Source organism: Xenopus laevis, chromosome 3L (assembly GCF_017654675.1).
Source record: "Xenopus laevis strain J_2021 chromosome 3L, Xenopus_laevis_v10.1, whole genome shotgun sequence".
NCBI classification, from domain to species: domain Eukaryota; kingdom Metazoa; phylum Chordata; class Amphibia; order Anura; family Pipidae; genus Xenopus; species Xenopus laevis.
The window spans coordinates 84413309-84425821 of record NC_054375.1 but is presented as its reverse complement, the minus strand read 5'-3'; the positions used below and the strand labels follow the sequence as shown (position 1 = coordinate 84425821).

The 12513-nt window shown below is 35.5% G+C and overlaps 1 protein-coding gene across 12 annotated transcripts in view; it reads left to right on the top strand.

Moving 5' to 3' along the window:
- The window catches only part of LOC108711202 (membrane-associated guanylate kinase, WW and PDZ domain-containing protein 2), a 441642-nt gene that overhangs the window by 379035 nt on the left and 50094 nt on the right, over positions 1-12513 (top strand). For 9 of the 12 annotated variants that reach the window (XM_041586534.1, XM_041586537.1, XM_041586532.1 and 6 more), the window contains 4 exons: positions 948-979; positions 1613-1802; positions 6621-6662; positions 10538-10629. In XM_041586534.1, the coding sequence (XP_041442468.1) occupies positions 948-979; positions 1613-1802; positions 6621-6662; positions 10538-10629 (356 nt within the window). The remainder of the gene's footprint in view (positions 1-947; positions 980-1612; positions 1803-6620; positions 6663-10537; positions 10630-12513) is intronic. The other 3 variants (XM_041586533.1, XM_041586536.1, XM_041586535.1) reach the window with 3 other exon arrangements.

Below are 12513 nucleotides of genomic sequence, written 5' to 3'. Positions count from 1 at the left end.
CCACCTTTATATAAAGTAGAACCTTTAGCAGGTTCCGGTTGTTTTTCTTTATTATTCCAAGGAGAATATTTGCAGTGATTTGAAAGTAATCCTTGCTACTCTTCATCCTGGGAAGGGTTATAAGGCATTTTAAATCCAGCAAAGTAGACTCAACAATACCTACCCTATATATAGGGGTATTTTAAAATTAAAAAACACTTGAAGACAACTGTCCCAAATGTGCACATCCCATGAGGAAAATCTCACAGAACCCACACGCTCTTTCCCTTGCCTAGAAACTTAATACAAGTAAGCTTATGTAAGTTTCGGATCAAACAGAGGCAATGCAGAGAAGCTTAAATGGGGCAAACTCCACTGAACACTAATAAATCAAAAACTTAAGGTAAATTCCACTGACCCCAATAAACTGACTAACTTATTAGCACATGAATTAATTATTGTGTTAACTATTCTCCTATGTGAACTTTTCAACTATTTATTGGGCCCCACACTAACATCATTGGGCCCCCTAGACTTAGTCAATATATGTAAATTATGCAAAAACTTATGTTAGCAATTCATTCACAATTACCACAATGCATGGCAATTCTATCAGCAAAAGAATAAAAACACATACCACCCCAATATGGTCAAATGCAAATTGGGAAAAGAGTTTGTAACATGAACATTAAAGTAAAACTATAGTTAAAATAATTTGACAAATTAAACAAATGAAAATTTGCTCAGCTGTCCGGAAAGAAGGGTAACAACATGAATGTGCACATAAAAAAATGAAGGTGCCAAAAACATTATCATTTACGTTCTTTGAAACAATATGCTTTTCCTCTGCTAACCCTTACAACTGATTTGGTATGTTGGAAATTCGTTATGGAAATGTAAAAATCAAACATAAAAAATATATAAAAATATTTCTTGCATTTAACATTCTGTCTTTCCCTGTTAAACAGGTTTCTTTTCTCCATGGAAAAGTTCCAAACCTGTAAGTATCATTTATAACATTTAGGGGCAGATTTATCAAGGGTCAAATTGAAAATTTTAATTTTTAAATTCGAATTTCAAGTTTATTTTTGTGTAATTTCGACTAGGGAATAGTCCAAATTCCAGTTAGTTTAACAAAAAATTTGAAATTAGACATTAGAGTACTGTCTCTTATAAGAAATCAAATTCCTCTATTTGCCATCTAAAACATGCTGAATTGGTGTTTTAGCCTATGGGGGACCTCCTGCAACCAATTTGGAGTCATTTGGTGGACTTGATTCGAGTTTGTGGGTCGATCCTATTCACCACAATTTAAAAAATTTGATTTTTTTTTTTTAAATAAATTTTGATTGGTTATTTCGAGTTGATGGGAGTTTTTAACTCCCATAAACTCGAAATTCGACCCTTAATAAATATGTCCCTTACTTTGTTTTAGCGGTGCTACATTACTGTAGGCCACTAAAGGACCAGAAAACCCAAGTAATGTAAAAGTGTCTGTATATATATATATATATATATATATATATATATATGGTGCAAATTTGAAACCATATGTATGATATTCTGTTTTTAAAATGTCTGTAGTACCTGGTAGGGCAGGTCATGAATTTGTTCATGTTTTTTCTTTTTCCAGATAATGGAAAGATGGGAAAACCAAGGAAGCCCCCAGACTAGTTTATCAGCACCTTCCTTACCACCAAATGTCCCTTTTCCTCCAATGTTACACAGGAGTTCATTTCCTGATTCCACAGAGGCCTTTGACCCTAGAAAACCTGACCCCTATGAGCTGTATGAGAAATCAAGAGCAATTTATGAAAGTAGGCGTAAGTACAATCCTGAAAAAAACATGTTTAAACATAAACAAGCCCCATAACTTTATTGCTAATTGTAATTTAGCTTCCAGCATATATATATCTATTCAACTTTTATCGTAGGATAACATCTATTTATTATGAATAATTGAAATGATTTTTATGGACTATGTTAAAGTACTTGACAGAATTGCTGACGCAAATGTTTTGAGATTAATAATTATAACAATTATATTCCAGCTCGCTAATTAGTACATTTACTATAACAAAACTGTTTCATCTGAACATAATGGTATAGGCTCATTTGTACTTTTTGCTGAGCTGTGTCTTCAGTTGTTCATTAGGTCGCAAACAATTTAAGCCTTGTGCACAAGGTAATCCTAAACCTTAGCCAAATGTTTCAATATGGAATTAGGAAGATTGCGTATTCCATCCTGTTAACAAAGATATTTGAAAGCAATATGTTTAGTTTAAGGATTATACCTTGAAAACTTGTGTTTTAATGTAGGGGTGACTAAGCTCGACCTCTGAAGAGACCCAAATAGCATTTTAGAGATTATTAACTAAATGATTCATTTTGAAAGCAAATGAATGTACTAAGTTGTAAATTCCATCCATGTACTACCATTCATTCTCTGCCTTGTAGCTGTTGGGGCATTGGTTCTACAGCATTGTGTAACGTAAAACTGGGTATTTTGTTAATTTTTATTTAGTGTAATAGACAAATTTCAGTGGCAATTTTTTAACTTTTCTTTTAGCCCAACAAAACAAGTTGTGTGTGTTTTTACTCTCAGCCTGTCCTTGAATGAGAGCCCCATATATGTGTTTGGTGCACAGTCTGAAGCGCCTAGCGCGAGCACAGAGACACAACACAGAGAGACAGTGGATGGTTTTGTGTGTTATTCATGGTATTACAAGTTGTATTGTCAAAGCAAGGTGGTTAATTGATCCTTGCCCATTATTTGGTTCTTATATCAGTGAGCCCTCACATGCCCACTACACACACAGTACCGGCATCGAGTGTGGTAAACGGACAAGTTGTTATAAAGAAATTGCTAATGATTTTGGCAAGGATCGGGTTACTTGTTAAGAAAAAGAGTGACAAAAAGATTTGTTGCAGGTTTTGCAACCACACCCTTATTTACCATGTTCATTTTACAAAATTTGGCAGGTTATGAAATTTTGAATGTATTTCTGTGTTTTTTTTCACTTATTACAGTTTTGCTAATGAAGGTGAATTGCCCTGCTGTGAGTCTAACTTTTCCCAAGGGACCTGTTATCTTATTTTGTTACAATTACTTATTTGCTTATCTTGAAATTGTTACAAAATATCTAATTTGCACCTGGTGGCTGTTCTGGGCTCTCTGCCAAAAGCCAATTAAGTGAGAAACGTTGTTTCTTTTTCTGGCTGTTCAGTACAGAGAAAGTCGGGACTTTCCAGTACAAATGCAGGACTGTGGGTTAAACTGTCAAAAGCAGGACTGTCCTGCTGAAAATGGGACAGTTGGGAGGTATGCCCACATGAATGGCTTAGTGTTGTTGTTGTTGTTATTAATGCTCCTTTTAGAAAGGGGCCTCGCATGGTGTGGTTCCAAAATGAGGGGAAGCAGAACATGAGTTTATCCATCTCTGCAGTCTGGAACTTGTCTGGAACTTGTGTCACTGATGTGGTTTATTGCAGCAAGTCCTTCCTGTGGCATTCCATGGTTTGTGAGTGCATGTGGACATACCCAGCACTGCACTTTGAAAATGTCTAGGACTGACCAATTTGCCTATATTTGCTAAATTCCCTTTTTTGGCCGGACAGTAAAGGAATATCTTTCTAATAATAGAAATATGTTTACCTTGCAAACTGCTAAGACATATTTGGGACAAGTGATACATTCCATGATTTACAGCAAATTGTCTCAGATGAGGCTTAATCTATAGTAATGTCAGGCTACATGGATTGGGGTGTCCACAAATTAACCAATATAGATACGAAAACCACAAGGGACTTTTTGCTCCACAATATATGTGCCGAAACGATCTTGAGATAGTATAAGTGATTACACATCAAAGTGAAATAAAAAGCGATTTTTATTCACCACCATGCCATGTTGGTCAAATAGAGTTAAAACAATTTAAAAACAAGCAGTGCTGCATGTGAAAAGGAAGGGATTCCTTCTCTATGGACATTGACCCCATTAACTGATTATATTAATCAGGTATGGGACAGTTTGCATGCTAGTGTGTAAAATGATTAGTAGTCCGTTAGTATAAATGGACCTAACTTTACAGACTATACAGACTCCAGCACGCACAGAAATCATTAACCCCTAGTATTGGAGACACTCCTTTTCTATTGAATATTGGCCCATGGGCAAAGAACATTTAAACAATTACCTTGTAACCCCCTTTTCAAATCTTTGCATCATTTTGGGGAATGCGTGCATGCTGTTTTGCTTTTGATTTTGGAATTTCTCTCTCCATTTGGATCAACAAGGATTTATCCAACTGAATATAGAATAATCAAAGGAGATCACAATTGTGACTTTGTATCTATTACTTCCAAAATCCTTCTATTAGGTCCTTTCATACTAATGGACTACTAATCGTTTTACACACTAGCATGCAAACTGTCCCATATCTGATTAATATAATCATTTAATGGGGTCAATGTCCATATAGAAGGGATCCCTTCCTTTTCACATTCCATGATTTACTATGCTTTATAACCACTTGAATTTAAAAAGTCACGTTCTCATCAAGGAGAGGAAGTCACTTAGAAGTCATCATTTGTGTCTATATCACTAGTATTTATTGTAACATGATGCTATATAGAAATTATAAACGTTTGAATGTTTGCCAGACATTCTTTCAGATTTAGTAGAAATGTCATTGTTTGGTAATTATAAACGTAATCTTTCAAAACATTGTCAAACATTATCCCCTAATATGGTTTAGCTGAGGCTTTTGCTATATGAGATGGATTTCTATAATGTTTATGGCCAGTTGTTAAGGCAACCATTGAGCCTAATGAGTTGAAGAAACACCAGTAAGACAAATAACCTGGCTTGCCATTAAAATTCAGGGTGTCTAGAGAAAAACACAAAAATACTGACTTTGTAACCCCCACAGCATATATTTAATATATGTATGGATATAAGATATATTTAAGCCTATTCGTGTAAAACATATGGAATATATTTAATTGCCTTTTTTGGTGGTCTAATCAAATAACCTAATTATTGATTAGAAAAAAACCTGCTTATGGCCCAGGTATGAAATGTGTACTTCAAAGCACCAGCCACATCTAGTTTATCACAGATTATAGACTGTAAAAAATATATATATATTTATATCATAGAAGGAAAGCTTTCTTTACACAGCATGTAATCGTTAATTTGAGGAAGTGAAACACAATAGATAGAAATGGGAATTCTTAATGATGACAAACACTAGGACAGCTCCAGGTCAATTGTATTAGGCATATTGTTCTGTACACTCAATTAAATGTCTGTTAAAAAGGTCACAGAAATAAAAGATAACACCTTCTTTAAAACAAGATTTTTCCTTTGTAATTAAGAAGGCCTTTTGTAATTATCATTTATTTATGTAGTGCTGACACAGCCCTGCTCAGAAGTGTAAGGTATAGGTTTTGCATTATCTGACATTGATTTAAGCTGTGATCTTATACAGACTGTAATTGATTATTTAATGATCTAATTAATAAAGATTATTGAGCTGTATCCGCTGTTAATTTATTATATATTGTGCCATATTCTAGGTATTAACTCTATATCCTATTATAAGGTACCTCATGTTCATAATTCTCAGAATAAACTGCTTAAATCACTGCCATAAACCTTGTACCACATCACTGTAGAGCTCTATTGCCATGCAAGCAGCTCTGTAACACAGTTTGTCATGTACAGCCCCAGGGCATTGTGACCCAACACTTGTGCAGATGTCACCCTGGTACTAGGCTCTAGTGTATCCCCTGAAGGTATTTCTAATTCATACCATGTGATTTACATACAGTGTAACAAAGAGCATTGTTGGTTATACCTGATATATTTCTGGTGAATATAATATGTCTGTTGGCAGCATTTTATATTTTGGGGGGATGCTGTTTGTGGGATGCTGGGTGATCTTTAATTTATATTGTGTTCTACTAGTCCATTACATTTGTATTCTATTTCTCTGCACTACTAAACTCGTAACTGACTTGAAATTACTCATATTAAGAGTACAGGTATTGGATCTATTATCTGGAATGCTTGAGACATGGGGTTTTCCGGGGTTTTCCCCTAGTATACAATTTTTTTAAAAAAATTGTATATAAAACCATGAATTGAGATGTAGTTTTTACCCAACAGAGTACAGGTATAGGATCTATTATCTGGAATGCTTGGGTTTTCTGTTTTTTTCCCCCAGAACACCATACATAAAATAAAGCTGTGTCTGGTTATGAAGCTCTAATGTCACACAAAAACTGAATTATTCAGTCGTTTTTACCCAGCAGAGTACAGGTATTGGATCTATTATCTGGAATGCTTGAGACATGGGGTTTTCCAGGGTTTTTCCCTAGTACACAATTTTTCTTAAAAATTGTATATTAAACCATGAATTGGGATGTATGCAGTTAAGTTAAAAATATACTGTTTTATTACTACAGAGGAAAGAAAATAACAGAAAAAAATAAGATTCTGTGAAATACAGCCTACTAAATGCTACCAAATCCCATAGGACTTGTAATACTATTACTAATACACAGCCTAATTGTACTGCGATACATTAGAAAATGTGTGAACTTTCTCATGGATAATTCCTCGTCTTCCTATTCAGAGCAAGTGCCGCCAAGGACTGGTTTCAGAGTGGATGGAGTTGGCAAGTATTTCTAGCACCCATTGTTCTGTCAAATCTGTGCCCATCAGTGTGTTTTGTAAATATGTGTCCTGTGATCATCACTCTGCAAAGAATTCACCTATTTATGTAATCTCATTAAGTGTTCATACTGACCTTTCTAATATTCCTTCTACTTTTAAGGAAACCATCGATATTATAGCGAAAATCCACTTGACTGTAGTGGATGTTTGTTAAATGTTTCTAAGCCTAACATTTTTTTTCCATTTGCAATCAATGCACTCATGCTTTGAGTCACTGACACATGCTTTAAATATGTCCATAATGTAAGGTTATGGAAGCAGGTCATAAACCGTTTATATCTCAATACTATAAGAAAAAAATTATTATGCCAATAAAGAAAACAGCTGTAGCTTAAGTTATATCACCTTAAAGCTTAGCAGACATCTACTGAAAAATATATAACAGGACATGGCCCATACTATATTTGATGCTGTAAAATTCCTCACATATACAGTGTATCCGAAAGTGGCAAATTAAACTATTTAATGTACAGTTTGTATATTCAAAAATATATGGTGCCAATGACCATTCCATGTTATGCTGTAAACATCTCATTGTAATAACCAATAGAAGTGCATATATTAACAGATATATGTTTGCCAATTTTAAAAAAGGCTATAAAGGGCAAAGTCTATTCATTAAAAGAATCTAGAACAATACTTTCCAAATTGGTGGGATTCTTTATTTTATTAGTTTCCTTCTGTATTGTTACCTTGCATAATTGTGTATATATATTTGTATATCCCTATTTATACTGTAGCTCTGTACATTTATTTACTGAAGGGTCAGTACAATACCGTAATTGCAAATTAAATAAAAATATATTTACATTCAAGATTAAGTGTGAAGAGTTGAAACAAGAGGAAGGGTGACTCTGCCCAGTAAAGCTTGGTATCTAAGTGGATGGAAAGCATAAAAAAACAAAAACAGGAGTATAAGTGCTACCGATAAGTTCCACGACTTCAGATACTATTTGAGTGCTACAAGCAGGACCAGATTTAAATATACTGTGCCCTCAAGACCCCCTTGCTCGACCCCCCCACATTGCAAATACCCCCCCCACACAGCTTGCCTACCCCTGCTCGCAACGCCCCCCCCCCACACACACACACACACTCAAACCCCTCTCGCCAACCAGCTGCTCTTAGATTCCCCTGCTAGACTGGTCCACCGCTATCACTGCAATGGGGCTAGTGGGAGATTGAAAATGGCTGTCAAAATCTCCTGCCCAGTCCCAAGTGAAGATGAGGGCAGCATGCCAACCCCTGCCTTTTTTCCACTCAGACCTATGTGGTCTGCCTGCAAATGGAGGGAAACCACAGTGGAAGTGGTTGGTGTGACTAGGCAGTGCCTCTTAGAGGAAAAGAGCAGTTGGTCATGTACAGAGACATGAGAAGAGATGTAGTGAGGGGTAAATAAATGATGGAATGATGGACTTTGGTACTGTGTTGGGGGGGTTTCCTTAATTGAGCAGGATCTGGGATTATTGTAGATAACAAGTTGTCTAATTCCAGGCAGTGTTATTCATAAAAAAGGGCATTAACTCAAGGAATGAAAACATAATTTCACCTCTTTATAGGTCCCTGGTAAGGCCTCACCTTGAGTATGCAGTGTAGTTTTGGGTTGGATATAAATGAGCTGGAGAGAGTGCAGAGACATGCAACTAAACTAGTTAGGGGGATGGAAGATTGAGAAGACGCCGGAGAAAAGGCACTTGCGAGTGGACATGATTACTATTTAATTTTATGCTTAACAGGTAGTCGTCATAAGGATGTTGGCTTGCTCTGTCTTGGATGAGAATTCTAGCAGCAGAGTACAAACAGACTGTAGTGGGGAGAGATGGGAGTAAGTAGCAAGTTGTAGTTGAGAAAAGATGAGGATATATTTGGCAATATTGTTTCTCCTTTTCATGTTAAAGAAGATACCAAGATAAAGGTATTGCCCTAAAGTCAAAAGGTTATATAGAATATTCCAAACTGTTATTGAATTGCAAATACTAGCCTCCTTGCAGTTTGGTAATTATCTCTGAAATATACAGTAAACCATGTTACTCAGACTGAACTTATGTTACTATAATGGATTTGACTGCCAGTGTGTTATAAACAGTGCTTGCTAATCTTTTTTAAATGTTTGCCACCAGCGTATTATCAGATGTATTGTTGTCTGTTATGTATATTCTAGCATTTTTAACTTTACAAATAACAAGCAAATATACATGGTGTATTCTAAGGGATAAAGCATTTTGACCTCAGTGGTGCTCCCAGTAACTGCCTGGCACCACTTCTTATAGAAAAGTGTTGAAGGCAGAAAAGTGTTTCCAAACAGTGCATGTCACCTCCAGTATCTATCATATAGTGGTTTTGTTTATGTTTTGGTGTAGGAAGTGGTGTCAGACAATTAAGGGTATCTTATCTGCCATGGTAGTGTTTGCCATATGCTGAATTTTTAACTTGCAACACTTATAATTGTAATAATATAATTGTGAAGATGTTGTTGTTATATAGATGATTGTGGCTATATCAAAATCATTGGTTCAGGAAAGTCTAAGCTAAATGTGTCCAGTTCTTTGTCTGTGTATTATGTTGAGGCTTTAATTTACAGCTAGGGACTTCCTCATGGTGTTTGTGTTAAACTCTAGACCTATGAAATAGCATCATTTTTGTTAATGAATTGCTCTTTAGCGTTTATACCTACTGATACTTGCTTGATTTTTACTTTATATGTCAAGAAGAAGAAAAAAAAGAAGTTTGTATTCTTTGCTTTAACAATGGATCGGTAAAATCTTGTCAGATCTCACAGGCTGCTCTGACAGAGAAAATAATTTAAAGAACAGACTGTACTTTTGTGAGTACAGAAGAGCTGTTTCCTCAGGGCTCCCCACTCCCTTGCTTTGCGTCATCCAAATCGTCACTTTGTACTCCTCTGCAATTTGCCACTGAGGTGTAATGCTTCCCTTGCTCAGAAGTAGACTGAGTGGGAATATAGAAAGTGTTTCATAGAGAAGGAATAATGAAAGCTAATGGGTGAAGGAGTATAAGTAAGAAATGTTTTCTACAAAAAAAAACTGTATAGACAGATGTAGGATGTACGCATCATGTAGCCACATAATATTACCACATAATCTGCCTGGATCCCTTTGTTAAACATTGGAGTCCCAAATGACTTACAGTATATTCCTCATATTTAGGGTTTCTATTAGGCTACATCATTAAGGGCATTTGTCCTGGGCCCCCAATAATTGGAGGGGCCTGTTTTATAGAACACTAGTAAAATCCCAAAGGATTTATTATTTTGTCTGACAATTTGCTATTAAGTATATTATCAGGAATGTCTAATACTCCTTCCAGCTGTTGTTGGTTGAGGTTTATTAGCTGGAGGGCCAGAAGTTTGACATCCCTGATTAATGTAATTTCCCTTCAACGAGCTGTTCTGCATTGCTAGTGCCCCCTCTTCTCTAATACCTTCCCTGCCTGTATATTCTTGTAGTTTGTGTACAGTAAGTCTAATTGAATATTATGAGATAAAATGACAGTATGTAGGCTCTTATTGTTCTTTTGTAATATTTTAAATCATATACTGAATATTACCACTCAGTCCTTGAAAAGAAACATTCTTTCTCCCTAATATGACTAATGCAATTAACCTTGTGAACTGTGTTTTCATATAAATCAGTTTGGTGTTGTCTTCCATTTGTGATGGCTGCATCTGTGTTTAATGAATTAACCAAACCATGAAGCATTCATTATTAGCATTCATTTAAACTAATACATGTGCAGAAGGGCTAGTGACATTTGTATTGCATGTAATTCATAAAGGTTATTTTTATTTAATAACAGGCCCTGACTATAAGGAGTTGGATGTTCATCTTCGGCGCCAAGAGTCTGGATTTGGGTTCAGAATCCTTGGAGGAGATGAACCTGGCCAGCCTGTAAGTGCTTTACTTGCACCCTCAGATTTGTTTTGCATCTTTTAGATGTTTTCAATATATCTGTGTCCCTGAAGGAGTTTTCCAAGTTAAAGAACAACTTATAACCTAACATTTTTCTAATGAATTGTGCTTGGAACAAGGGAACACAATCTTGGTGCTTGATGCAAGGGAGTACAAGCTCTTGTTACTGGTCCTTTCAGTTTGCCTTACATCAAAAATGAAAAGTATTAAGCTAGCCATAGACGGGCAGATATATCCTTATGTCCCACACACGATCTTTCATTGCAATCTCCTGACCTACCAATAACCGTCCAGATTAAATAAAGTAGAAAAAGAACAAATCAGATGATGTTCTGGTCATTAATTCAAAGACAGCAATTGTGCAAATGTTATGTCCAACGAATACTAGTTACAGTCACCCATTGATATTGTCATATAGGCAATACATGCAGAGATATTAGCCTTAGCCAACAGAAATCTTCTAACCTCTCTGATCAACTAAACGACCAATCGCCACAGTACGAAAGATGTTGGGATGATCCACACATGGTCTGAAAATACGAAAACGAAGATTCGTACGACTTTATTTTTGCATCTATGGCCAGCTTAATTTTAACTTGCCATGCTATATTTTTTTAATATTTCCTTTTAAGAATAAGTCCATGATTCTATTGCATTGTGTCTTGTATCAGCTCTGCCGTGTTCAGCTAATTTTTATCTGTGTGTAAACAAACCCTTACCCAGTTTATGATGTGAAATGGACAGTTCTAGATATTCATGACCTTCCCCTACCAGGAAAACGTAAGGTTTTTTAAGACAAAAATATTTTTGCTTTCTAGAAATGGTGCAGAAGTGCATACTAAACATTATGGAAAAGTAACTAAAGTCACTGCATTTCCACCAGGTCTAGTAACCCATAGCAAACAGGTAAACAATAAATACTACCTGCTGATTATTTACAGTTGGTTAGTAGACCTGGGAAGTCTGTGTAGTTTTTATTACATTACTACCCCTATTGATTTCCTTTGTTCAAAAACATGTAATGGCCACTCCTAAGAATGCAGTAGATATATTTGTGTTTCCATGTGCATCTGTTTCAGTGTATCTTGTTTGAGTGCAGACTAAATACATCTGACAAAGTTTTGTGGGAAATGCAGACAACAATGCAAACAAAACTACAGCATCCTTCCATACAGCTTTTAATATTTTAAAAATGTGTTTTGCCTTCTCATTGGAAATTGGAGATAATGGTTTTCCATATGTGAACATAAATCAGTCCTTTATTGTAAAACTGTGTAGGTTGTATATCCTGGTCCAAAATTTTTTTAGAAAATCTAACAATTGTTTATTAATAGAATGTTATGTGTCTATTAACCAATTGTTTTATTGAAGAGTCCAATTCTGATATTGATAATATCAATAAATACAATAAATAAATATCCTCTGCTCTGCCTTAAATCATCCCTTCACCTGATTAACATTACTTTGCTGAGGTCTTCAGTTATATAAATATCCAGTACAAAAAACAGAGGTAGCCATTGTAGTTCTTCATTAATTATCACCAAAGAGATGTATAACTGTTAAACCTTGCACTTTTATAACGAAAGTATCAGATCCTAATGTAAACAAAGATGTCAGCTTGGTTTTCTTTATTGATTAGTCGATTAAAATGTACTGTATGTGTAATGCTATATTTTTAGTTTCTGAGTTCTTTTTGGCTCTAAAAAAGCGTGATGCTTTAGACATTTTAAGTGTTTGAGGTTCCATTGTGCCTGGCAGAAAGAAAGGAAAAGAAACATTAGGATAAACTCAGCATGGCACCTAGAGAATGATTGTTTTATCCCACATGGTCTCAAAAGTAAGGAGAAGAAAAATCCAAGTTAT